The sequence below is a fragment of the Calonectris borealis genome, chromosome 24, assembly GCF_964195595.1.
Source record: "Calonectris borealis chromosome 24, bCalBor7.hap1.2, whole genome shotgun sequence".
Lineage (NCBI taxonomy): Eukaryota > Metazoa > Chordata > Aves > Procellariiformes > Procellariidae > Calonectris > Calonectris borealis.
In genome coordinates, this window is record NC_134335.1 from 3,443,747 (window position 1) to 3,471,608 (window position 27,862).

The 27,862-nt window shown below is 44.9% G+C and overlaps 1 protein-coding gene across 1 annotated transcript in view; it reads left to right on the top strand.

Annotated features, from left to right (window-relative positions):
- POU2F3 (POU class 2 homeobox 3) overlaps window positions 1–26,279 on the top strand; it is a 42,156-nt gene extending 15,877 nt beyond the window's left edge. Inside the window, exons 4-14 of the mRNA XM_075172699.1 lie at window positions 833–867; window positions 14,530–14,634; window positions 16,187–16,289; window positions 19,542–19,624; window positions 19,777–19,959; window positions 20,349–20,490; window positions 21,377–21,513; window positions 22,791–22,952; window positions 24,507–24,573; window positions 25,156–25,288; window positions 26,240–26,279. Coding sequence (XP_075028800.1) covers window positions 833–867; window positions 14,530–14,634; window positions 16,187–16,289; window positions 19,542–19,624; window positions 19,777–19,959; window positions 20,349–20,490; window positions 21,377–21,513; window positions 22,791–22,952; window positions 24,507–24,573; window positions 25,156–25,288; window positions 26,240–26,279 — 1,190 coding nt within the window. The remainder of the gene's footprint in view (window positions 1–832; window positions 868–14,529; window positions 14,635–16,186; window positions 16,290–19,541; window positions 19,625–19,776; window positions 19,960–20,348; window positions 20,491–21,376; window positions 21,514–22,790; window positions 22,953–24,506; window positions 24,574–25,155; window positions 25,289–26,239) is intronic.
- The last annotated feature ends 1,583 nt before the right edge of the window (window positions 26,280–27,862 follow it).

The following is a 27,862-nucleotide window of genomic DNA, read 5'->3' on the forward strand; positions in this document are numbered from 1 at the left end:
ACAATTTAAGACTATTTATCACAAACTCAGTTGGACTGGAAGAGAATGACTTAGGGAATGGATTGCAAAGGGAAGGGAAGGGGTTTCTTGGGGTTGCCTTTGCAACTAAAGAGGCTTCGTGGAATCCCTTAAAGCATTCATATCTGTGGAGCGTACAACTTTTCCTCTGTGATGTTCTTGATGAATTTGGCAGGTGTGATGGAGGGGGGGAATGTTTATCATCAAAGGGGAATGAGTGAGGGCCTGTGCGGTACCTTCAGGCTGAAACCTGTCTGATTTTTCCCCCTGTGCCTGCCAATCTCTTTTGGAATCAAGGAGACGCCTCTTGAGCACAACCCCACGGCACCCTCTGTTCCTTTAGATATCCCGTAATTACTCAGTGCCACACGGGTTCCTGAAGATCCCTGGTTAACAGCCTTGGCCACCTGTTTGCTAGCCTCTCCCACAGTTAGTTCTTACTTTATGTACAGTGTCTTGGTCCTGGATTTCCCTGGAGATTTGTAACGTCCTCCAGCTCACCTCTCCTGGAATCTCCCTTGCAGTCAGTGAGCTTTCCCCCACCCTTGCTGCTTGGCCAGGTATCTCCCAGGCAGAAGCACTTCTGTTATACTTCACCAAAGGCTGATACCACCAAACGTTGCAAAAGCTGCCTTTGTATTTCCATTGCTGCATTTGCATTGATTCCACCTTCCTCCTCCTCTCCTTGGTCTTACAGTAAACTGAGCTGGGCTAGCAGCGTGTCTTTGGTCATGTGTGTTCTAAGTTCTGGAAAGTTTACATCAATGCTGACTGTCATTAATACTGAGATATTTTTCTGTTTGTTTCATTGTAGGAAGTGAACAGAATGGGCTGGACTTTAACAGGCAGGTAAGACGCTCCCTGGGTTACCAGGTATTCTCCTGCTTTCTTGAATTACTGTTTTTTAATTGCTCATCTTGCTGAGTCCAAGGAAGCTACTGCTAAGAGATAAAAACTGTTAGGTCAGAAGCTACCATTAAACAGACCACATAAGTTCTTCCCAATTCCCCTTGTGGGATAGAATGACAGATTAAACTTCTGGTTTCCAGGCTTTCCTATTTCATAGAAGTTCAGTTAATTATAGAGTTTCTTTAAATCACCATTTGCTTGAGGCTTTTTCTGGCTTTTAAATTTTTTTCCATTGTCATTTAGAAACAAAAGGGACCTCATTTACACTGGCAAATGTGCAAATCCCACCACAATGCCCCATGCATTTCTACTGCTTGTGACACTGGCGCTGAAAGCACTGTGGTATGCAAGTCTAAGAGCACGGGGCTGACTCACAGGAATATCAGCAAGGACTGAAGATGAGGTGGTTTGAGGTCTTGGAGTGCGTAGGTCAAGACCAGGCCTGCCTACAACTGCAGATGCTTCTTTGCAAGACAGTGGGGAAAGGGACAGCAGATAAAAGCAAGTGCTTCTTGCAGGGCAAGCAAGTCCTAATTGCAAATGAACATGTGAGGGACCATTGTCTTTGCTGTGTTTGCTGTTATCCTCCTGCTTCATGCAGCTAAAAGCAACCCCTGTCTCACTGAGTGCCTGGAGATTTTCATATGTGGCTCTAAGAAATCCCTGAATCTCACATCAGAATTGCAAGGGCAGGAAGGTTATGGCCCTCCAAAGAGTATAGATCTTGAGTCTGTGCAGACACACGAGAAAATGCTCTCTGAGTCCAGAGCTAAGGACTCCCGTGGCCATCAGTGGAGCTGGACTCAGACCTTATAAAGAAAAAGAGGAGGTCTAGAGATCTAACCCACTGATCTGCTGCAGGGATGGACCAGGGAGCTGGAGCGAGGAAAGCAAAAGGGGCTGTAGCTCCACGGGCAGTCACTAGCATTTGAAGCCAATGTTGGCACTCTTAACAGTACAGCAACCTACCTGCTTCCAACCGTGCATTCCCCAAGTTCAAGGGTTGCAATCCTTTGCAAAGGCTTCCTGCTAGCAGCAGGTGGGCAGCTGAACTTCTCGCTGTGACTTTTCTGTCCTTCAAGCTTGCCTTGGTGGCTTTTGTCTGACAGATGTCAGCAAGCTGCTGTTTGTTTGTTTGGTTTGGCTGCTCCGGTTTTTGGGTGGGTCGTAACTTCCTATCAAAGATGTCTTAACACGTTCAGCCATCTTCCAGGTTTTTGGAATACCCAGCTGAAAACAAAAAGTCTTGTGTCTCCAGCTCTGTGGATTGCAGAGCCCAAAGCACAGGCTTTCTACACGCCAAGAGAAGAATCCAATCTGCTTATAACTAGTGATAAAAGAAAATTCCCTCAAGATAGAAATAAGCTATGAAAGTACAAGATCGTTACATGTTGCAAACTTTTCCTATGGCAACACCACAAAGATGTTAGAACTGGAAGCTGGGCTGAGGTTAATCAAGGAAACATTATTGACTGTGGTGAAGCAGTGCTGATTTACACCCACTGATGATTTGACCCATTATCTTTAAGGTCCTAGTCCTCTGCATGCCACTGAATGAGAGGACGCTGGTAAAACTGTAGGGGCAGACAGCCTCACAGTCAATAGCATTTTGGGCCAGAGTCTTCTTGACAGAAACATCCCCCTCCCAAAAAGAGATTGTGGTTTTATGACACTCTTTTTTCCACTTTTGTTTTTCTCCTTCCACCAAAGGGACATCGCAAAATCCCTTTCATTTGTGCCAGCCAGCACATCTGTTTGTGTAACTGAGTAGCAAACCTGACTGGGGACTTATCAAGGTTTAAATAGAAAAAGCCTGTGAACAAGCTCATTTTAATGTTGTTTTTTAATCTGGTGCAATTCCCCAGAACATAGGTAGTGTCCGCAGAACGGGTTTGGCAGTGATGTCAGGGATGGGGTTGTAACAGTCCATGTGAGTGGACATAGGCATGTGCAAATGGCTCTTTGTCTCCCTCTTTTGGCTCTCTCAAGGCCATGTATAGACTTGAGCCATTATTGTTATTGTTGTTAATATTTTAAATGAGCATGAGCCCAAATGCACACGGGTTATACACTCACATTTCAGGTTGACCTCAGCTATTGGTGAATTCATCTTCAATTCAGCAAATAGATTTCAAATGACGAGAAAAAGGAAGAAGGGAGATATGGAAATATCAAAGTGTTTTCATGTAAAATCAGGTGCTGAGCTCTTTCATTAGGGGTGGAGGTTGGTGGGTTTTTTAATTTTGGTTTGGGGTTTGAGGTTGGTTTTGGGTGGCTTTTTTTTTTTTTTGTTACCTTGCAATTCAAGTTTTCAAACTGAAGCCAGAGAACTGTGGTTTGAAACCCAACTCCAAGCTGAATGCAAGAGCTGCTGAGTGCTCTTTGACTTTATTTGGAGTGCTGGGCGCTAATCACTTTGAAGATCATAAATCTCACATCGTTTAAGCCTCTCCCCCAGTCTTTGTAGATGGCCTACATTTCAGGTCTGTTTCCCTCCCATGTTATGCTCCAGGCGGGAAGAGAAGGGTGGAGTGACCTGGTTAGACCCCTTACTTGCCTACCAATTCCCTGCTGTGGCTGCTCTCACCCTGAAAATGGGGAGGAGGGAAACTCTTGCGGAGTTTGAGGTTTTCTCGCAGTTTGTGGGTCAGCCCTGTGCTTTATGAGAAAGCTGCCTTCTGATCCCTCAACCTATTTGGCAAACATTTCTTTCCCCCTCCCCTCTTCAAACTCTCCTCCCACCTGGATGCAACAGTAATTTGTATGTGAATGAGAGGTAAAAGGGTGTGTATGGAAAAAGAAGCATCTTCTGCCTTGCCTATCTGGTTTGGCTTTTTATTTAGTGAGTCTAATGCTGGTTGTTTCCTGTTTATATCAAGGGAAATGCAAAGAGAGAGTAATAAACTTTCACCTTCAGTGCTGGCAACCTGGATAGGGACATCTGCTGCTTGATGGTTTGGGATCGTGTCCAGAGCGTGTCAGGGACAGAACGGAGTAACTCGGCAAACGTGGCTTCAGAGTCTTGCCACGAAAGGGCATCGAGTGGGACCAGGAAAAGATCTGACTGAAAGTGTTGAAATCAGAACTTTTCCTCGCTCTAATGTGGTGATCCTCACCAGGTGATGTTGCTGCAGTCTTACCAGGTCTTGTTTGGTTTACAATCCCATTGGTATATGCAGTGTTCAGCTTTAAGGAAATACTGCATTGTTTGTTTTTGTAGATGGCTCTGAAGAGGGCTGTTCTAGAGAGTCAGGTAATTCATTCTGTGTCTGGAGTTAATCCCTGAGATAATATTGCCTTCTGGAATACTCACAGGGAGCTAGGGCTGGTGGTTTGGGAGACGACAGAGCTTGTGTGCATGGTGTGAGTGTTGTAGCCCAGCACATAGTGCTGTGCATTGATCCGCAGCTGGAGGAGGAAAATACACAGATGCTGAATCACTGATTTCTTTTCCATCAGGAAAGTGATGTGTAGGACCGTGTCATCTGTTGGTCCTTGCCGCAATGCAGTCTCTGAGTGCCAGGCAGGAACGAAGGCTCAGATCTCTTCTCCTTCCAGAGGAGGGACGAGAGTCCTCTCCAAGCCCCTTCATGCTCTCAAGCACTGAGCTGCACTCCAGTGCTGGGAGAGAATATGTCTTTTGAAATAAAGCTGAAAGGTTATGTGTTACCAGTGCAGGAAAAGCTTAGCAGGATCTGCATGTGCTCTGTATCCAAATATGTCATGCAGTTTCATTCCAGCAAAAGGCTGACTCTTGCAGACAGGCTGTCATTTGTTTAATGATAATGACAGGTTTGATATTTGTATCAATGTAAAGGTGATCCTGCCGTGAGACTTTACAATATTTCAGACAGACAAGCACTCGCTAGTGTGCTTGAGCAGCCCAGGGCTCAGCACAGCTTGAATTTTCGTGTTCGTTCTTTACACCCATTACTTTATTTTCTTTGGTTTACACAAATCAGGGGATGTAATAAGGATATATATCTCTTTCCAACAGGCTTCCTAGAAATAGGATCTTGGGATGGATTTACCTGGGAAAAGGAGGTAGCTTGGAGATGTATTGCTGGGGCAGGAAAGATCTTCAGGACACAAAGGGAAGCATCCAGAACAAAATAAGGAAATAAGATATGCAATTGAAGTGGCCTGGTATTTCATATGCACATTAGCTCAACACTTACATTTGCACGTCGGGTCTTACGCATTGCCATTTTGACTGTTGCACATGACCGTAAGGGACACATTTCAAAATTCCTCTCTTCCAGTGGTCAGTCAGCATTAAATAATTGAGCTGCTTAAGATTCCCAGTCAGTAGGACCTGAGTAGACTTTTTTTGACTAATCGAGCGTGTCTGCTAGTATATGACAAAAGAGCGGTGAGGGACTGGGTCCGTTGAAAAATTTCTCCCTTCCAAAAGCAAGAGAAGGATCCTGTGTGTTACTGCTCTGCTCTTGGCCAGAGGTGCCAAAGGGGTTCACCTCCCTCAGGATCTCCTTATCTAACTCATCTCCCTGTCCTGTTCATATCTGACTCGTTGTCCAAGAGAACTTTAATTTTTGAGGTTTACGTGGGATTTTCAACAGTTGTTTTGAGGTAATAGAGTGAGTTGTCTCAGGTCTTCACAGCTGATGTCCTGTAGACACATGGTATGAGAAATCAAAGTGGGCATACAGCATCTGAGATCTAAAATCACTGGTGGCTCTTTTTCAGTGCCATTAATAACGCTCTGACCTTGTTTGGTACTTTCCACCCACACGTCTGAAGGTACTTTGCTAATGAATTTAGCATCCTGGTGCCTCCGGAAGGTAGGGAGGTGTTTAACCCTGTCTTACAGATGAGGCAGACACAGACTGACTACCTGGCTTTTCCCAAAGATGCTGAGCACCATGACTGCAGCTGAAATCAGTGGATGCTTTATGGGACAGTTGCCTGTGGACATTGAGGCTATTGTAATCCAGGGACCTGCTCCCTGGCAGAGCAGGGATACGGACTCCGATTCTCTGATTCATAGTCTTGTGCTCAACCACAGACAAGTTCTTCCTCCCCTCGATCCTTTTGAAGGTGGAAAGAAGGGCCTAACTTGCTAGGTAGTTTGTTATTAATATCTGGGATGCAAAACTCCCTGCAGATTTAATTTTGCTCAATCAGGGCTTCCCTCCCCCCAGGGATCGCTCTCATAGTTTTTCATTCCACTTTGTGTTCCCACCTCCCCCTAATCTCATGTGTTCCCTATATGTCATTTCTGTTCCTGCTTGGCTTTTCCCTGTGGGTAGTTCAGGTTTCAGTCTGCCCTCCAGATTTCCATCCCAGTCCTGTTTTGCCCTCCTCTCAAGGGGAGGTTCACATCCTGCTTCCTTCTTCCCTCTGGGGATCAATTCAGATTTCACTCTCTCTTCTTCTCTGCATTGCCCCAGGGTATCAGCCTAAGTCTTGCATCTGCTTTTCATCTCTTGAGCCTTCGCTAACTGGAAATCAGCCCGGCTGTCCGCATCTGCCTTGACTGACACTGGATCTAAGCTGAACACTACCTTGGCCTTTCCCTTTTGAAGTTTCCTTGCTCTGTCCTAGGGATAGACTGATTGCATAAATTTGTATGTGTGCTGTTTTTTCATTGAAATGCAGCCCTTTGGGAAGGCATCAGAGAAAGCCCTGGCTTGAGGGAAAGTCCTCTGCTTCTATATATGGCACTGTTTTGCTTAGGACAGATATGTAGAGGAACCCCTTCTTCAAGCTAGTTTTGTTCTGGCGCCTTGCAGAGGCCCTCAGATGAGAGTGCTGGGAATGAACTCCAAAACAGTCCAGCGAGTCTCTGCGGAAGCTTATGAGGGAAAGGGGGATGGAAGTAGGAGGAAGGATTTGGCCTTCTAAAATTTTTTTCAAGTGGTGGACTGAAACCACTGAGTTAAATTTATGTTAGCCAATAACTGTTGGCAACAACCCAACATCGTTTCAGAGTTGGCCGGATTGTATCTGTTCCTTAAGATCCAGCTGCAGTCCGTTCACAAACTCCTGCTTTCCTGCTCCAGGCTTCTAAAGAGCAACCTGTATTTATAAGGTATTTCCTACGCTTGTTGCCTTGGTCCACTGGCAATATATCTTGTACAGCTGTTTCAAAGCTGTCTTAGAGATGAGGGAGAGACAGACAGGTCTTCTCGTTGTGCAAATTCTCTGATCTAACTGGGCTCCTATCATCATTTGGGAAATATTTTCTAGGCTTGCAGGGGACAAGCCCTAGTTTCATGGACCTGTCTAAAGGGTCATAACAATTGTTTCCACAATAGAAACTAAGCTCAAGGCATGGTTGTCACTGTGAAACCACTATTTAGGTTGCCCGGCACCTTTTTAAGCGGTGAGTTGCACGAACTACTGTGCATGGATATGACTCTTCTGCCTACTAGAGAATGGCTCATCGGTAATAAGGAGAGGACTCCGAATTCTTGAAGGCCTTTCATCTGGTGAGCTCCAAGAATTCAATCAAAAGCCTGCACCACCCAGCAAGGGTGGGGCCCTACACCCATTTTGCAGAAGGGCAAGTCATAGCATAAAAAGGTGAAGGCGATGGGGTTTCAAGCAAGGCCTCTAATTTTGGAAACCTGACATCAGAGTGCACTTTCTCTCTTCCCAGAGGTGCTGATCTGCTAGCGCTCCATGTGAAATCAGTGGGCTGAACCGGGGCTGCTCAGCCCCTTAGGAGTCAGATGCTGGGTTTATGCTAGCAAGAAACCCTCTTGCCCTGCTTCCCCAACACATAGAAGTTGCCCAGAGCCACTGAGTTGGGAGCAGAGAACTGGCGCTGAGCTCCCTCTTCCCCTCAATCACTAAGACTTCATTCCCTCCACCCAAAATGAAAAACTATGTGATACTCTCCAGCGAAGTTGATTTTTCTCACTCTCCCTTTCTTTTTTAATTATATTACTTGTGTGTTTTAATGCAATCCCTCTAGCTACTCTTCTTGTGTCCCAGTTCCCTGGGGCGTGGCAACTGGTGCCAAAACTACCGTGAACCAATCAGAGAAACCTGTGGAGCTGGGATGGAGCCAGCCCCAGTCACGGGAGCCGTCTGATTCCAAGTTAATTCCTTTCAAATGCGGGATGTGGTGGAAAGTACTTTACTACTGAGAGCTACCTGCACCACGACTCACTAGGTGGACACTGCTCTGCCCTCCTCATGGATGACTGATCCGGGGACATCGGTTCTGTACAGCAGGGAGGCAGTGCCAGGTATTTAGATGGTTTGTGACTGGTTGGCAGCCAGAGGGCACAGAGAATACAGAACAATCACAGTCTGCTCCCCCTAGACAAGAGATCCATGGAAAGGGGAAATTTTTCATGCAGGGAATTTGGAGAACAGCTAAGGGTCTGGTTCTGGCCCCAGAAAAGCCCAACAAGGCAACTTTGCTGCTGACTTCAACAGGAACGTGATTAGGCTCCAGGGAACCTGTGTGAGCATGCAAGAGGGCATGGGAGAAGCCATGAAGCCTGGTGTGTGTGAAATCGGATTGATAAGGAAAGGGGCAGGGATGCAGCCCAGGGTGGGAGCAGAGAAGATAAGCGCCAAAGGTGTAGGCAGAGGTGGAGTTCTGGAGAGCTTTGGAAGTTGGGCAAGTGAAATTGAGAGAGATGCAGGGAGCAGTGCTGCAATGTATGAGAAGGTTGGGGCAGAAGAGCAGGACCTCTGGGCTGGGGATGGCTAGGGAGGAATGGGCAGGGAGAATCCTGGAATGGAGACATGAGAGAAATCACAGCCTTAATCGTGGTAAAATTGTTTTCCATGCTTTGTTTGGAGGTTCTCACCATTCTGATCGAGAAAATGGCATCTTCCCCTCCCCTTTTTTTAAATACCTCCAATTTAGCATGTCCACAGGCCTTGGCAGAGAAGGTACCACATGCCTGAGCACCAACAGTAAGAGCAAAGATGCTGTAAATTGTTGCTTTTCAGTATCTTTTTGCCAGTTCTGTGCTCCCTGAACACAGATCACCATATGAAAGCACTAGCTAGCTTCTGTGTTCCTGAAGCTCTTGCAGAGGCCGCAGTCTCTAATGCGGAGAGCAGATCTTCGTCAGGACGTGCCTACCTGAGTAGGCGCCGATATGAGCATGGCCATTCAGGGCAGGTGCTCTTCCCACCTCTGGTTTTGGTTCTCCACTCCCTTGCCCAGCGCCTGCTTTTGAAGCCTGCTGTGCTACACGTGATCGTTTTGAGGCTTAGCGTTCAGCACAGAGGAGAGGGGTGACTTCTTTCTTTTTCCTGTTCTGTTTAAAAGCGAAAACGCTAGGGAAATGCTGCATCAGAAAGCCCGTGAATGCAAACCTGAGTGCGGCTCTGTTTGTTTTCTTTTGTGAAGCATGTAGCTCGGTTGTTCTTAAAGTTTTGCTTTCCCACCCCCGCTTTTACTACAGCTAAGGCACAACTATTAACATCCTGAGCTGAAGCTCAGAGGATAAAGCATATCAGATCAGGCCTCGATTAATAAACTCAAAGGCCTCATATAGCTGTGATGCAGGTGTGTTGAGGTTAGGGATTACATTTTAATTTTTCGGTGTGCTGTCATTGCTGAGTTTTAGGATATAGTCTGTTAGGCATTCAGCGTGGGATTAACTCCCCTTTTGTCATGCTGACAGCTTCTGAAAAATCCCACCCTTCAGTGTGAAAGGATATCAAATGTTATAGGGTGAATATCATTGCATTGACATAAGGGTTTTCTGCTTTCTTCCTGGGTGTCTGTTAAGCCTTGCCGTACGTGCAGGATAGTACATGTGGAAATAGTAATTGCAAGCCCATTATTATTATTGCTATAATTTATTATTAGTGTGTTTTTTATTTTATGGTGCCCACGTGTGCAGGTAATTCACAGAGAAGTACACTTACGCTATTGGAAGGTGGGAAGGCTTAGTTAGCTGCAACAGCCTTGGATCCAGTTTTAATACCTGTTTCTACCATAAAACTTCCTCCCTTGACTTCAGGCAAATCACTTTGGGGCAGCTTCAGACAGCCCTGTTGTACTGAATAGCGCTTTGGGAGTGATTCGGCCCTGGAAGAACCGTGCTGTTCGTTTTCAGTGCGGGGCAGCTGGTTCAGACCCTCTTAAGTCTGTGTGCACCTGATCCTCTTGTATCCTGTGAAGGAGCCTTACCACTCTGCCACGGGGGCAGGGAGGGATATGAGTAAGTCAAACTCTTGAACAGTTGTGAGTTGCTGACTATGAGATAAGTCAGATACGAAGGCAGATAAATATCTGTTTCAAAGAGGTTACCGTCTAAATAGAAACTACACAACAAATATGATTGTCTTCTACCTTACAATAACGACCGCAGTTCCTGCCTAATAACTGGTACTAGAGAAGGCTGACACGGCTTTAACGGCCTCGCTCTCGCAGGGTACGGGGATCTCTTATCTAGATTTGGGGAAAGCATCCAAGGCTCTGGGTGCTGAATCAGTCGGTGGGTCCCACCTTTGCAAAGAGGATGATGGAGCGGTGCTTACATTACATCAGAAGTGCTCATCAAAAGGAGGTGTCTTGGGGCTGCATTCAGGCTGCCTGCTTTGGTGTCTAATAGATGAGAAAGACCAGTTCAGATTACCAGTGAGCAGTGACCTTAAGCTGGGTTTATACAAGGAGGGCTGCAGCCAGAGTCCTGCCCAACCAACGGGATCCGACCGTCAGTCCATTGAATCAAATGTGGGCCGGTCGGTCTGTCTGTCGGAAGGGTATGGCCTTCCACAGGGTGAAATCAGAGCTGCTAAGGTGAATCTTTCCAACTTCCTCATGTAAGGCTGGCTTTTTACAGCTTTGCAATATGTCTGCAGGATGTTTTCATGAGCCGAATGTTTGCCAAAAGTTCACAGATCAGTTACAAAACAGATGTACTTTTTTTTTCCTCCCCTTCTTCCTACTGGTAAGGAAGAGTTTGTGCAGTAATTGCAGGCAGGTTGGGAGATGTTTTCTTCATAATTCTCCTTCTTATGAAATGTTTATGAAACACCTTCCACAAATCGGTTACGCAAGCAAGCTGAAGAGCTTTGATCATTTTCCATCGCCCTCAATATGTTTCTTAGTTTGTTTTGCTTTTTGTTTTTGTTTTTAGGCCAGAGATAGGTAAGAAACAATCCATCCTTGGCCAGGCCCAGCAGACGTGCTAGCCAACTAAGGAAAGGACTCTCTTTCCATCCAGTCACCCTTCCTGTGTTTTTCACTCTGATTGCCTGGGGGGAGCTGACCCTATTTTAAGGCTGTGAAAACATCCACTTGAGATTTGCAAGTGTGATTCCTTTCCTATCCCGGAGAAGCCCCAGGTAGCTCTACGTACCGGTGCCGCCACCTGCCGTTACCTCCTCGGGAGGAGCCCCAAGGTGCTCCCAGCCCTGCCCGGAGACTCCCCTCGAGCCCAAGGGGAAGAAGGTGCCCGTAGATTCGCAGCTGGCAACCCAGGCTCCGCACCTCTCCCTAGCTGTCAATGGGCAGGATGTGTTTGCAGAGCGTTACTTGGTCCCGCTGTTTTACAAGTTTGTTTTTCCTTAGGCAGTGTTATTCCCCCAAATCAAATTCAATGGCAAGAAACTTAGGTTTGCTCTGAATGACTTCTTGTTCCCCATTCCCTGTCTGGCCTGATCGTCATGTAAAACCAAGGTCCTGCGGAACCACAGTGGGATCTGGTCCTGGTTTTAACTAAATCACTGTTGCTCACTTGCAATGTTTTAGCAGGGTTCTCATCAAATTACCTGCATGAGGTGATTCTGTGATCATTTCAACCTTTTTTGGTTCCTTAAAGAAAGCTTTTCTCGTATTTGTGGAAAAAGCCTGCAAATACGAGTCAGATGCACTGGGAAAGGAGAAGGCAACTCCTCCCCTTGTTTTATTAATTTGAAATTTACATTATTTTAAGGGAGTCTCATGATATTGAGTGGCCTCGCCCACAATGTGTGTGGTTTTTTGGGGTTTTTGGTTTTGGTTTGTTTAATGTACAGTTGGTAATACTGCCGGTTTAGCCAGGGAAAAAATGAAGGTGCAGGATTTGCATAAACCACCCCAAAAGTTTTGGATATACCCCGAACTCTTGCTAATGAACAATTAGCCAGCTGCAGGCCTGTTGGGGAGAGGAAGAGGAGGGAGAGGTAAATTTGAGCCTAAACCCAATGAAAATAGGTGCAGGGGAGAAGGATTTGTCAAGAACACCCAGGTTCCCGCCCACTGCGCAGGAGGGAGCCAGAGAATTCCAGGGACGGGGGAAGGAGCAGTGGGAGATGTTGTTGTTTTTAAATCGGGAACCGGTCCTTTGCCAAACCCACCTCCCGTTCTCATATTGTGCGATGCCGGGATGCAGCTACACACCCCTTTCACCCTGGAATGCTTCCAAATCATTCCGCTTGGCAGCTGTAAAAATTGATTTCAGTTTGGAAATGGCTTGTGCTTCTTCAACACTCCACTCCTATTGGGATCATAACTTAGACGGGATCAAGTGCCTTGTTCTCTAAGACGCGGATAACTTTTCTTTTTGGAACTGTTCAGACTCGGATGACTGCGTTGTGTGAGGCAGACACACATGAATTGCAAGCAGGGGTAATTTATTTATTTTTTTAATTTATTTTTACTTTTTGGCTCGGATGACTTTTTTTTAAATGCACCCTCAGAAAGAAAAACGTGTGTAAACCCATTTGCCTGCAGTGGCTGGATGGCTTGGGGTAACGGTGTATTCTCCTGAGCCTTTTGTCTAACATTTAGTAACTTAGACACTATCCGCATTGATAGTGATCAAGAAGATCTTTCCATCTGATTTTTTTTCGCCAGGCTAAGAGGGATGATCATGCCAACCTGAAAGGTAGGAAAGAACTGGAATTCATAGCGTGTATAACTCTTGTTGCAAGGAGCTGGTATTATTGCAAAACTAGTTTCGGCAGTGTCCAGAGCTATAGTTGTAATGAAAGGAGATGTTGTAATTCTCTTCCCTCTGCACAGCACCTTCCAAAATGCAGAGGTTAATGTTAAGGGGCCAGCTCCCTGCACTGCAGCTGTGAGCCTCTTCTGATCACATTTTTTCCTTTGCTCTTGCTCCTGTGGAGATTTGTGTATTTGTTTGCTTTAGTCAAATTGAAATAAAACCTCCATCAACCAAAAATACTCTCTTGGGCCATTGTTTTTAGAAGCTGAATTTCTTGTCCCCCTCTGCTGGTAGGAGGTTGTATGACCTAAAGTCCACATCAGCACTGCAAAACCCCAGCAAATCCAATCCCGCCTGTCTTCTGGGGGATGTTGGGTTCGGTTGTAATTTCATGGGAGACGGTGAGGTTCAGCCCTAGTAGTAAGAGTGAATCTGCAATGCTGAGCCCATGGACAGGGTTTTCAAGACCTGTCCTTTCTGGTGTCCTCCTGGTTTTTCCAGTTTGTGGAAACTGGAGCCTCTTCTTGCACTGGAAAGGCTTAGGTGAGGAATGGCACTGATGATGAGAGCCTTGTTCCAGGCATTCTCACGCTTAGGAAAAACTTGAGCCTGAGTTTGGAAATTGTTTGCTTGGATCTTTTCTTAGAGAAAATGTCTTATAAGAGCTCTGTATGATGTTTCTGTCTCCTGTGCATGGCATCTGCACATAGACACTCCTCAGACAGCTTTTGGGAATTAACCTAAAAACTTCTAAAAATCTCCCCAACCAGCTTCCCCTCTCTCCTGTACCAGGCAGCCTTACCAAAGGATTTCAGCTAGTACAAAGTGATGTAACAGTTTTATGCTTTTTTTAATGCAGTAGCAATCTTAGAAATTAACACGGAGACTATGGAATAAACCAGACGCAAGGATTCAGCTCTTATCCCTGGGTAAATTTTCTCATAAGAACGTGGACTCAGAAATCATGGGGTTTTTTTGTAGACAGGAATCTTTCTTGAACATTAAAGTAGGTCAAAATGACCACTGGACAAAGGGCTGATACCTGTGAAGTTTTCCAGTTCTTTTTCCACAGCTTGTTCTAGCTAAGGAAGCAGATTTTTCCTTGCCAGACCAGTACAATTTCTTTTTGTTTTCTGATAGAGGCTGAGCAAATACATTTGGTGCCTGAGGTGCTGCATTTTCAAGTTTGGAAGATTACACTGCTTTTTGAGATCTTTTACTTCATGACCTTTCCTTTCCCATCTCCTTACTCCATTCTCTGCTACCTGCAGAACAAAATGAGAGGCTATCTATAGCCAACCCTGCCATCGGGTTGTGAGTCGTGATCTATAAAGGAGAATTGCTTCATGTCTTCCTTATAACTCCACAAAATGCCTCAGTGTTTTGTCTGAGGAAAGCACTCGCATGCTTTAAGCCTTGCTAAGTCACTGGAACTTGGTTACTTCCTAGAATGTTTTAATTAATGCGTTTTAATTGAGCAAACTGCAAGCCTCCCCTTGGCTTGGCAGAGCAGGAAAACTACATCCATGTTATAAACTTGAGAGCAGAAGTGGGGAATGACCGTGCCTTTCTGCAAAGCCAGGGATGGAAGCAGTCCTGACCTCTAACTTTTCTCTGAAAGGAGCCCCTTCCCGATCCCTTCCAGCCTCTCAGACTCCTAGCCACCCCACACCTCCTGCATCGCCTTCTCTCTGCTCCCTAATGCTACAATTACTTTGCTCTTTTTCAGATTAAAACTGAAGACCTCAGCGACTCCTTGCAACCTACAATCCCCTCTAGGTCAGGTCACCTTGTGCAGGGATCATCAATGATGCCTGGAAGCCAAATCGCAGGGGTAAGTGGCTTCACTGGGATCCAGAAGTCTGAAATGGCGCTGGTTAGTGAACCTCCGGAGAAGAGGCTGGTTTTGAGACACTTGCCAAATTCCGTACGCCTTTTGACCGTGGCAAAAGGAGACTTGAGGGTATGATGGACACTAAATTGGAAAAGTGAATCTGTGTTGGCAAAAATCAGCTTCCTCCTCAGCCTCTTTCTTTTCTACAGAAAGTTTTACAGGGGTTCAAAGGTAGACTGGACACGTACTTGGAAGAGATTTCCTTTGAGGGTTTACTAAGTAGGCAAACCACACTATGCTCAGGAAACCCCTTGAATTGAAAATGACTGGAGACTGAGACAACACCAAGGGGAAGTGTTAGATATGCTTGCCCTGGTCTTCCTCTTTCATGAACGTCTGGTTAATGCCATTGTTGGAGGTAGGATTCTAGGCTAGACTAACTATTGATCTTAACCAGTATAGCCATCCTTGAATATGTTGCCTCAAATTGATTTACACCAGAAAAGAAATTAATTCCTTGAGGGATTTATTTTTTTCCTAAGGTAAAAAAATTGGAGTTTAGCACTTAACTCTTATTAAATTCTAGTGGGAGTTAGATGCCAGAAGGCCACATAGCTGCTCAGTATTCTCTTCCCTCATTCTTTCACGGGGTATTCAGATCCCTTACACAATTCAGGAACTGTTCAATTTCCCCAAGCTTCAAAACAGTTCTTGAGAAGCTCAAAGAGCTCACCTTATTGAGTAATGAGTTCCTTTAAAAATGTACCTCTAAAGGTCTCTTTATTGGAGCTTTTTTGCAAACAAATGCAAACTCTTATCCCCTAATCCCAACAAAGGACCTGAGGCTGGGACCCCAGCAATACGAAAGAGCACTAGGATGTAATCCTCATCTCTCAGTACCTATTGCCTGTTCTGCTCAGTGCACGGCAGGGAATTCCTGGCAGCTATGTGGCAAAGAACGGGAAACATTTTCGGATCTGGTCACTGTGTCCACTGCAATGCATTTGCTGTTGGTGCAGAGAATCAGGCGCTGTTGGGCATTGCTTCTTTCCCATCTCAGCACACAGCTGGCTGGGAAATAAACCTTCTGTGGAAAATAGGCTCTCAGTGGTCATGAGATGGGACAGTCAGCTGCACTTTCCTGTGTAATTTTAGGGAGTTCAGTCTCTGAAAATACATTATCTGGAAGAAACTGAAATCCAGGAGGTTTCACTGTTACTTCTAACAACCAGGTTTTGATTGCCAGTGCCTCAAAAATGTTGTTTTTCAAGAATTGACTTTTTCAGATAAAAGTAGACAATTCTCCATGTGGATGTCTGTGTGTGCACAGAATTCTTCTTATACAGCTGAAAACTTCAGATCCTGGAGTACCTCTGGATCTGTAGTTCTCCAATGCATGAATTACACAAATCCAGTGTGTTGGCAGTTAAATGAAAGGTGTGAATGGGGTCAAGGACAGTATAAAAGAGCAGGGAAGCTTTATAGGAGAGGTGATGCTGTGTGAAGAGCAGACATCTCTGAGTTTTGTTGTTCCCTTTGCTTTCTCCCATAGGATATGAGCTCTCTTCACACCCTGCAGCAGCTTGTATTGCTTCCTGGTCATATGCAGTCAGTTCCCCAGTTTCTTCTGTCTCAGTCTCAGGCTGGGCAACAAGGTAAGAGCAATAAAAGCTGAAAGGGACATTGTTATAAGCTGATACACATCTAGGAAAAACCTCCCTTCTCATGACTGTTGCTCTTAATCTGGTCTGTTACGTTTGCATGATGGTGTCTGTTCCCCTGCTGTGTGACCAGATGCATTTTCCCCCGCTCTTCCCCCTGTGCTGGTTCCCACACCTGGGATGATCCCGTATGCATGCAGTTGCTCCGGGAAGGGCCCAGTTCTGGAGATGCTGCCGGCACCTGTGGCTTGTGTGCGCCAAGAGTGCCACCTTGGGGCCAGTCTTTGCAGGCTTGGTAGGGATCCCACCTCTGAAATTCAGGACAGCATCGAGTTGGCTTTCAGCAAAACAGCGAGGAGCCTGTTCCTCGGGGAGCAGTTGCAGCCTGCCTGGGCTCCCAGCCTCGCTGGGTTAGCACTCTTCATTTCTTCCAGAAAACTGGTGAGAGGCTGAGTTGATCTCTCTAAGTACCTTAGAGGGAAAGCAAATCCAGGGAAGGAGCTGAGCTGCTCTGGTGGAAGGACGATGCTGGCACTAGAACAAACAGGTCTAACCTAGCCAGGAGCAACCCGCGGATGAGAGCTGAGAGGTTTGGAGTTGCCAATGGTTGTTCCTAAATCTCGCTCCAAGCCATGGGGCAGGAGAGGACAGGAGGTCTAACTACTTCTGAAATGGAGTGTAATCAGCTTCATGAAAGGGATGAAAGGATTGAGGACTGAACTCAGTGCTTAAGAAAGTCCCTGTGTTTCTATTTTTACCGCCGATATTTTTTATGGCATTTCTCCAACAACAGGGATACAGGTATGCCATTGATGAAGTTTTATGCTGCTCGTGGACAGACTTTGATAGTCTTTGATCCATAATCTGACAGATGCAAAGGGACTTGGATCCTTTACTCACATTCTTGATTTATTCCAGCACAGAGGTCTCTCTGTATGAACCAAAATTCAGAATTAAAATTTCCGCATCCTGAATTCACTGGTACATATGCTCCAAAAGAAAACCTATATTGTAAACAACTAGGAAACCTATTTCTCATTGATAGTACGTAAACTCTTTTCTCTGCCAAATGATGCTAAGTGTTGTATAAAGAAACTACTAGATGTATATTTAACAATAATCTAGAATTTAGTTTATTTGAAATGGGCAAGGTCAGGATAATCTATTGCTTACTGTCTGCTTTTATTCATGTATAATAAGAAACACATTATACTGGAAAAGAAAACTTGCTTCCTTTTATAGAGTTGGCGTTTCTTCTGTTATGTGACTTCCTTTGGCAGCTATAACCCCTCCAACAGATGGCCACTTGTTTGGCCATGACCCCTTTTGGTTCCAGACTTGATAAAGACTGGATATTCTGGCCAGCAGCCGGCTTTTCGTGCAAGAGTGCTTCCATTTGAATAGATGATTGCCAAGTTTTAATGACTCTCTGCCGTGTGCATGCACAGCCACTGCGGAGTGAAAGTGAAGGCACAGATTGGTTTTGTGGAATTAGTTGTTTGGTACAGATTCAGGTGGAGCGTTCTTCATACTGAAGACATGCATGAAATATTCCTGGAGTTGTCCCTCGAGCCGTCATCGGACGGCTCAACGTCCCCTGAGTTCTGACTGATGGGGACATCCGTCCACGGATTTCATGGCCAAAGGGACTTGGCTGTGGGCTCAACCTTTCCAAGAGGACACACATTTTGGTTTGGTTTTAGTGTTTTAAAGCTGTTTTTAAGCCAGATAAGTTCCAGGTCTGATACGTTATGCCCTGATGTGATTCATTGTGCAGCCCTTCAAACAGCTAATGCTGGCACACTTGAATAAGGGGGTGAGAGCTCTGTGCTATAAAGGTGGAAACAAGCAGCCACGTAGATGCTGGGAATATTGTCAGCCAAAATATTGCTGCTGAAGTCTTCATCTTACGAAAACACAGCCTCTGTCTCATCAGCTGTCAAACTGGTGATTCCTGAATCCAGTCCGTAATTTTCATTTGAGCTAGAGCTTAGCTTTTGCAAAGGTGTTCAATCATGATTTTAAAGACTCCAAATGACAGAGCATCCGCCATGTCCCTAGGCAAGCCATTCCAGTGATTAATTACCTTCACTGTTAAAAATGTGCACCTCATTACCAGCCTGCATTTGAAATTCAAAGTTGTTCCAGCATTAGAGAAGGCTTATTGAAACACCAATCTAAATAAATAAATGGCATCCTGCACATTCAGATCTAAATTAAAAAAAGGAAAGACAGAAAGAGAGAGAGGGGGGAGTGATTGATTCTGGAGATGATCTTTTTTCCTTTTTTTAGCAGAAGTCCATAAATTTCTATATTTTTCCCTATAATTGTCAGTTACAATCAATAGAATATATTGACTATTTCAAGAAAGGTTATAAATCCGCACTAAATTCTATAGGCTTCACTCACAATAGACTTGAAGAACCTAACTAAATTTCTAGGGAACTACACTGCCTTGGTCGCTACTTATTCCTTTAGGACGTTCCCTGTAAAAGATATAGGCTTGTACTTGGCAGTTTGTCAACTAAACAATTGTGCAGTCTCCATAAATACTAGTTTTTGTTAGTTTTATAGATTTCCCTTCTTTTGTCCTTTCATCTTTTTGTGTCAGTTTATATTTTCCAAAAGAAATTCAATTTATTTGAAATACAGTAAGGTAGAAAAGAAAGGATCAGATGGCTTCAAAATGATACTTCAAAATGAAATGTATAGTAGAAAGCAGAATGGGTAGTCTCATGAGATTAACTGTAGGGTCAGGATTTTTTTAACAAGATCAAGTGGCTGAAAGGTGGAGTCAGAAAAGCTTCTATTGGAAATACGATGCACATTTTTTTAACAGCTACAATGATTAAGCACTGGGAGAGATCACCACTAAGGATGTAGTAAATTCTCTACTGCTTGGTATCTAAAATCAAAGTTAGATGTCTATGTAAAATGTCTATGCCCTAGTTCAGCCTGAGGTTAACAAGCTACACGCAGGGATCAGTGGGTGAGATATTTTACCTATATCATTATTGTAATAATCCCTTTCAGGCTAAAAAGCCATGAAAAGAATCTTTCCTTTCTCATAATCCAACTCGGAGCCATCCACATTTGTAATGGCTGAAATTCCCATATTTTGAACAAGAGCATGCTGACATTTTCCATTCAGAGCTTCATGAGTCTTTCCTGTACAGTGATGTTCAACTACCTAGGTGCTGATGAAGGAGCTGGTCTGATCAGATGTGTCTCTCTTTCTCTCCTCAGCTTTGCAGCCAAACCTCCTCTCCTTCCCCCAGCAACAGGGCAGCCTTCTCCTCTCCCAACCGGGACCCAGCCTGGCATCACAGGTAACTTTTCTCAACGTTCAGTCCAACGCACAGTCCCACCCTGAGAAGCACCCATCTACAAAAAGTGCTGCTTCATTAAGGACAAATGGCAGAGAAAATCGTGTGCTTTTCTATTGTTGTGACTCTATGCATCTTCTTTGTTGTTTTAACAGGCTGTGGGCCGTTCTGGACTCCCTGGCTCATCGGTTGAACCCCACCTGGACGTACCCCAGCATTTGCAAGTGGCGAAGCACCTAACTCCATCAGGAGCATCTGAGGAACCCAGTGACCTGGAGGAACTGGAAAAGTTTGCTAAGACTTTCAAACAAAGGCGAATCAAATTGGGGTTCACGCAGGTGAGCAGACTCATCAATGGGAAGGGTGGTGTCGCTTGTGATGTGGACATGTTGGGCTGGGGGAATTTGTGGTAGAGGAGTGGACGGAGGAAGGGCTGGATTAGATACAGTTTGGCTTTCTTTGGAGCATCCTCTTCCAAACACATGAAAAGACAAACCCTTCCTAATACTTGATTACTATGACCTCATTATCTGCACCTTCTTTCAATATACAAAGGCTCAGAGGTGTGGGGCAGACTTCTGTGGGAAGAGAAGTCACTTTCCTTGGAAGGCAGGTCATGGAAACTAGGCTGTACTTATCCTGGAAGCAGCCTGGGAGGTGGTCTGACAGCAGGAAGCTGTGAGGGTTTTTTCTGAGCTCATGTTGTGATTCGGATCTTCTCTGGCAGGGTGATGTTGGACTTGCCATGGGGAAGCTCTATGGCAATGATTTCAGCCAGACCACCATTTCCCGCTTCGAGGCTCTCAACCTGAGCTTTAAGAATATGTGCAAGCTCAAACCTCTGCTGGAGAAGTGGCTGAGTGACGCAGGTAGGTGACATTACGTGCAGAAATGCCACCAGTCTTGGCCAGGATGGGAGGATCCACGCAGAAACCTCCAATAAAAGCCAGGAAAATCGGAGCTGGAGCTGAGACCTCTCAGATCTGTGGCTGGGCTGGTAACAGACTGCTTTTCTCTGTGGATCACACAGTGGGTTGCATAGCAGGCTAGATATCAAACCACTTCTGTCTTTCTCTCTGGCAATATGGGATTCACATTGCAATTTGGTGTCTGGGGCAGTGCCTTCCTGCATCGCCTCTTGCTCTGTTGCATGGCCTGGGGCAAATCGCTAGGCTAGTCCATTCAGTCCCTCCTTGTGTAAACTGGAAAGAGTAGGAAGGGACTCTTTAGAAAGTGCTCAGAGATCAGCCCATGAGCAGTAATTAGAAAAGGAAGGGGAATCCCCAGTAGCAGCAGTATTGGGCTGGTGTCCTCTGCTGGCTGCAAGCCACTGTAGGAGTGGCATTAGTCTCATGTGCTTCACCCAGCCCTTTAGGAGTTGCATGTTTGACCAATTTATGTCAGGAGGTGTCTCAGCTACATGATGCCTGATCCCAGTGGTGTAAGTCAACATCTTTAACTGTGTGAAATTGGAAAATGCGTGGTCCCCATCCGAGCAGGGTGGAAATCAAGCTAGAAAAAGGAAAAATAGTGTGTTGATTAAAATTTTAGCACTCATATTTCTTTCTGATCTTGATTTGGACAAGATCGTTGATGGATTTGGGACTGTTGGAGCAATTTTAATCACCATCAGAGGAAGGATCCACAACGTAGGAACATTTTACTTATTTTAGGAGGTGCCACCAGGAAGGATCTAGGAATGAAAATAGCTCATTATCTTCCTGAATATCTCTCTTCTCCTCCCTCTTTCCCCAGAATCTGCTCCTTTAGATTCTTCCATGAGCACTCCCAATTCCTACCCCTCAGTGAATGAGATGTTTGGACGGAAAAGAAAGAAGCGAACCAGCATTGAGACCAACATTCGCTCCACGCTGGAGAAAAGATTTCAAGATGTGAGGGGAAAATCTTTTAATGTGTTGTGAACTCTCTCTGAGTTTGGCATTTGCTAGGTCACGGTAGCACTGAATCCTCAAAAAAAGAAATCTCTTTTTTGTTTGTTTGTTTTGATAGCAGGTTAGAAAGTGCTTGAAGGGGTTAACAGGGAAAGCGTCAAAACCAAAGAAATTAGACCTAATTATTTCCTTGGTAAATGTTGTTTTAAAGGAATTACAATTTCATCACCGCACCTCCCCATTATCTTCCTGAGCAGTGCCCTAGCCAGAGCTGATCTCCTGCACCCACCTCTTCTCTTTGCGAGTTGCGGGCAGGTGTCACAGGAACTGTGTGGCCACGGTGCAGCACGGAAGCAGATGCCCCGTTAAGCAGGTCTTGTGAGACCACAGAACTAGTTGCTCCAGATATTGCTGCTGAATCATTTCAGAAGTGGAACCTTTTACTTTTTAAGCATCAAGATTTTCAAGAAAAATCACCACAGAGAGCAAACAGAGCTTTAAATCAGTAGGATTAACTTGTCCGTTGAAAATTTTTCATCAAAACTGTTTTTGACCAGTCCTCATTTTTTGTTGGTTTCTCCCTCATATCTGATCATATCAAAATCTCTCCTACGACTGTTAATGAGAACAAAAGACAATCATTGTCAGGTCATTATGGGCACCTCATTTTTAGCCAGTATAAGGCATTCTTTGTAATGGGAAAACTGTCTTGGCATCTCTAGGTATTTTTGACCCTCAAGTCTCCAACTCAGATCAAAACTCATAGAGCTAAATGCTGTCAAATGTACCAGAAAATAAGTGGCTCAGAATAAAGGATAGGTACTATTATTTCCCTTTATAAATGAGGGATTCAGGAAGAAAGAGAAGAAATGGCTCTTCTGAGATGGTGCAGATAGGTGCAGAAACAGCACTCAGAGCTTGTGTGTCCTGTGTAGTGATAAGAAGACCACCAGTCATTAGCTTCCCCCCAAGCAATGATTTAGGATGCTGTTAAGATCAAAGAGCATGGTGCTTTGCAATAACAGAGCCAGGTACTGTGACTCATCCCCTACTGCTTCCATGAGACTTGATGTTGAATCAGAGGCACTTTCTGGTTTACAGAACATAATCTCTCACCCAAATATTTACCCTTTGTCTTAGAAGCAAATTTTCTCCCCTCCCCAGTTTACAGCCAACCCCACCCTTGTCCTCTGCCTCCCCAGCAACAGAAGCATACATTGATGCTGTAAGTTACAGCTCTTCGGGGCTTTCTTTAACCTCCTGCCCTTTCTCAGCAGAACCCCAAGCCCAGTTCAGAGGAGATATCCTTGATAGCAGAGCAGCTTTCCATGGAAAAGGAGGTGGTTCGGGTCTGGTTCTGCAACCGGCGCCAGAAGGAAAAACGGATCAGCTGCCCGATGCCATCCCCCATCAAATCACCTATCTACAATTCCAGACTGGTGAGAGACTTTGGATTAAGGAGTTCTACATGCCATCCCAGACAAGAAGGGAAAAGTGTGGGGGGATGCAGCAGGGTTTGCTGGAAAAGGAAACGGGACAGGACATTTCCTTGTACACACAACTCCCTGAGTTGCTGGCAAGCCCACTCCACGGTCCAGTGAGGGATTACACTTGCAGGACTGTGCAGAGAGGCAGCTGGGCTAGCCACAGATTGGGCATATACTCAACTTCCCAGCGTGAATGGAATCTAATGCCCACACTTACAGAATATCTATTTTTATTCTATTAATGAAAACAATAGAAGGAAAATAAAAGTTTCCTAGAAGGTACAGGTCAGTTTAATTGTAGGATAATTTATCCAAATAGGGGTGCTAGCCCAAAACTTTTCACCCTGAGATTGGTAAATAAAAGCTTTTCAAAGTTAATGGAGGAGAAATCAGCATTCCATGGAATAAGAATTACATCCACTCATGTCAATTTAGTTGTTAACTCTGAAACCTAATGGTAACCATTTACATATCAGTTTGTTGTTTTACCTCTGTGCAGAAATGCAGAATACACTTCAGTAGTGCTAATTGTCCTTCTCTCATGTTGCACATTCACATTTTGGCAAGCGTATTTTCATTGCCAGGAAGGTTGAAAGCGTGTCCTTGTAATCTACTGTCGGTGGCTACTGTGGATAACAAGCTACTATTGCATTTCTGCTAGTTAATAACTGCTTAGTTGCTTCCACATATAAAAGTGGCAGGAACCTCCCTACAGTGTTGTTAGTTGCTGGAGCACACGTGAGTAGTGGGAGGGAGAGTACGTATTCACAAGCAATATTTTATCTTGAAATCTTCTGGGGTTTGGAATTATCTATCAGAAGGCAGGAAAACATCACAAGAAGTTTGGTCACTTGTTGCACAACACCTTTGGTCTATAGTCACAAACACAAAATGCTGCTTGCAAGCCATGAATTTTTAAACCAGTAGCTTTGGTGAATAGTTTTCCTGTGAATGCATTGTACAAAGTATACCTTTGCTCATCAGTCATTCTGAACAACGCGTTGCCTGTAGTTGAAGTATCACGGTTGAACAACAAATGCCCCAGGCTTGCTTTGATTGCAGCCACCAAATTACTGTCACCTGAGAGTTCTCACCATCAAGAACTCCCTAAAGGAAAAGGGATTATTTGTGCCCAAGACCAGAGTGAGCTGGGAAGTTTCAGCCTAGGAACATCCAGTCTGAAACATCCAAAGGGCAGTGGCTCCTACCAACTGGATCTTGGGACTTCCAGAAAGTTTGGCTAGTGTTTGATAATTTCCATAGCTGATCCATGAATTTAGACCTATGTAGAGAGTGTCAGGCACATGTAATACTCATTCTGGTTTCTTCCCATGGCCCTGGATATGGGAATGGTGCTTCTACCCTAGAGTATGAATAGAAATATCTGTAGATAAGGAGTCTGCCTGGGAGCCAGCAGACTCTAAAGGGAATGTGAAAGGAGTGGTATTTTGTGATCTATACCCTCATAGTGCCAACTGCTTACTGTTTGCTTCTGTTTCTCTCTAGGTCTCTACCTCAGGGTCCTTGGGGCCCCTCTCCGTCAATCCAGTGCATAGCACCATGCCTGGGACTGGTAAGCCTTGAGAAACCTGCCTCACTCGCCATTTCTTCCCTCCTTCCTCTGCTCTTGCTCTCTGACTCCTTGGTTTCTAGGTCACATTTGCAGGCCACTCTTAATAAGACCCTTGAGTTTGGCCAGGAAAAGTATCCCCACATAACTAGTGTACGAGGGATAAGAACAGCAGTCTTTCTCTTGGCTGGAAAAAAGATGTGGAAAACTTCCTCGGCATGGTAACTTTCCCAGGATAATCCTAGGCAAATTTTACCGGGGTGTTTAGGTTTGGGAGCCAGGCACACCTAGAAGCCAAACAAGTGCTTGGGGGTAGGTTACTGCGTTTCTTCAGCAGAACACTGTCAGATCTCCTTCAGGAAGTGTGATTCACACAAATAGAAACCAAGCGCCACAGAGAGCGCTGTCCTGGAGACCCTCACCTTCTCTGTGGCTGGGGCACAGGTTCTGCCTTGCTGCTGCAGGGCAGACAGTGAATCAGATAACAACAGGATGGGTACAAGATACAGTGGAAGTGTCTGGGCTTGGGCTGTCCTTGGCAGAAAAAGGAGATCCCAGCCTTATTCTGCTTTCTCTGCTACACAGTAACATCATCGTGTTCCCCAGGGAACTCCAGCAGGCCCTCGTCCCCTGGAAGTGCACTCCATGCCAGCAGCCCCGGCACAGCCCAGAGCAACTCCAAAGCTGCAATGAACTCATCCGGTTTCAACTCTTCAGGGTAAGGCAGCGGGGGCCCACAGCTTGCTCCTTGGCAAGGGCATCGGAGGGCTTGGGAGAAAAGCAATGGGATCTTAGAGAAGAACGTGCAAGCCCTTAGAGACTCCAGCAATGTGGAGCTACGTGGTGGCACGTTCTTACGTGAAGCTTCACATCTATCCTGAAGCTTCTTGGGATATGGCTATTTTTCTGCTTGAAGACAAATAGTAAATCAAGTTTTGCCTGAAAAACTGTGCTGGTTAAAAAAAGGAAAAAAAAAAACCAACCAAAACCACAACCGAAAACCTGAATAGAAACACTGGCCATAAGGACTGTCCTAAACGAACTCCTTGTGTGGAGGAAGGCTTATTTTGCTGTTTCTGCTTGGATAACCCCCTCCACAGCCAGTTTTCTCCCCTGCAGTGTCACCCAGAGAGCTCTGCTGCAGAGTAGCTACCCCACTGTGGCAGATGAAACAAGAACAAAGATTTTCCTCTGCGCTGCCTTTAGATGCTACAAAAGCATTAAGCAACACTTACGGGCTCAGAGCCCTTCTGGTTATTTCACTGAACATGCCTCTGCCACAGCATGTGCTGCTCAGGCCTCTCTGCACTTGCAGTTTCTGCTACATCGCATCAAGGATGCTGTGTTAGTAGGAAGGCAACAGAGAGCAGAGGGCGTTACCCATAGCTGCTGGGCTTTCTGAGTCATGGATCATCCTGTGCCATGAATCAGACCTCCTCTTACATGGAGGAAGTCCAACAGCCAGGTAGTATGTGAAATCACGAGCACAATGGAAGACCTTGCGTAGAAAGACAGGGGTTTTGCTGTGAGCTTCCTATAGGAGCAAAGGATCATTTGCTGGCTGCCAAGTCGAAGTAAGGTTACAAACATAATAATAATGATTTTGATTTGAAGGGGAAATGGTTAACAACATGGCAATTGTAGCTCTTATTCCCTGTGTTGCAAACAGATCTTGGTACCGATGGAATCAACCTACCTACCTCCACTGAGATGACTCCTCCATCATGTGTAAAAGGAGCTCTGACTTCTAGCTATGGACCAACTTCTCTAGGAACAATGCTTGGGGCAACATCTGGCGTTCCAGTGCCTTCAAAATGCTGCCAAATGAAGGTCTTGTTTAAGGGAACCCATAGCAGCAGAACTCTCCAGGGACTCAAACTGCAGCTGACCTTCCCCAAGGATTCTCAACGCCAACAGTGACATTGTAATACTCTTCCAGGCATTCACTTCAAGAATGAGCCCTTGCTTAGCACTATTAGCATGAAACACTGCCCTCTGCTTGCAAATCTCTGCATTCACACTGGATTGCCTGGTAATCTCTATCTGGAAGGATTTCTATGTCAGGACCCTCTTTTCCCCTCACTCATTTCAGAGCTTCCCATAAGAAGGGTCTGTCATGCTGTTACTATCACGCACATACACCATAAACCCCCAAACTGAGCCGAGGTTACCCAGTTCATTTCACCAGAGACCTGTGTCTAGATGTGAGCCTTGGTTTTCAATAGACTTCCAAGGTCAATGGCACTGTGCTTTATCCACTGCCAAACTTGCTTTGCTTTGAGCCATTCTGCTCTGTTTCTAAAGGTGCTTTTTTTTTCTTTTTTCTTTCTTTTTTTTTTTTTTTAATTAAGTATTTTAGAGCCTTCTTATTTTTTCCTTTTAAAAAAATTGTTGTCTTTTGCAAAATTTGTGTCCAGGTCTTGTTATTGTTCACAGCTGGCCTCACTGCCCCACTGGAGGACGTCACTGTTTGAAAACCTTGGGTGAACTTCTGACTCCATTGAACACAAAAGCAGTTTGTGTTGATTTGATGGGACAAGGATTAATCTTGACCTTCCCTTCTTTCTTTTATTCATCCTTTGGGTTTTATCTGATACCAAACGAAAACAACCTCTCTGGAGTAGAGGTGTGCATGTGTTCTGGTCTTTCCTGAATTGTAAGTAATGTAGCTTGCCTGTTCTCTGCAGCATGCTCTTCTGTTCCTGGGAGGACAAGTTGTATTGCTCAGGTGTGAATCTTGAGGTTTGTGTGTACAAGTGTTTCTTAATTTCATGAGATGCCAAAGTGTAGGAAACTTCAACTTTCACAGCATATCACCAGGGAAATTGTTGTTACTTTGCAACTCTCCACTTGAAAAGAGGTAGATATTTAATTTTGTTAAAGTAGACTTGAGTACTACAAATTCCTGGTCAGGTTGTCTATGGGTACAAGTAATTAATTCAGTGGAACTAGAGTAAATGAGTATCTGGTTCACAGATTGTAAATAGACATTTTTGAGTAGTAGTCTTTTTTTCTGATGGCTTTTTTTTTTTTAGGTAAATGTGAGCTTTTTTTTTTAAAGTAAAAATTATCTTTTGTCACTTCTGGGGGAAAAAAAATATTTGATCAGTTGTTTCTTATCCTACTCATCCAGTCATGTGTGATGAATTATGGCTATGGGAAGTCTGTGGACCTCAAGAGTTTATCAGCTACCTTCACACAAAGTATTGAGCCCTACATGCACATTGTATATAGAACCGCATTTGTTGCTTTGAGTGAGGTTTTGTTATAGAAGCAGACACTGATGATAATA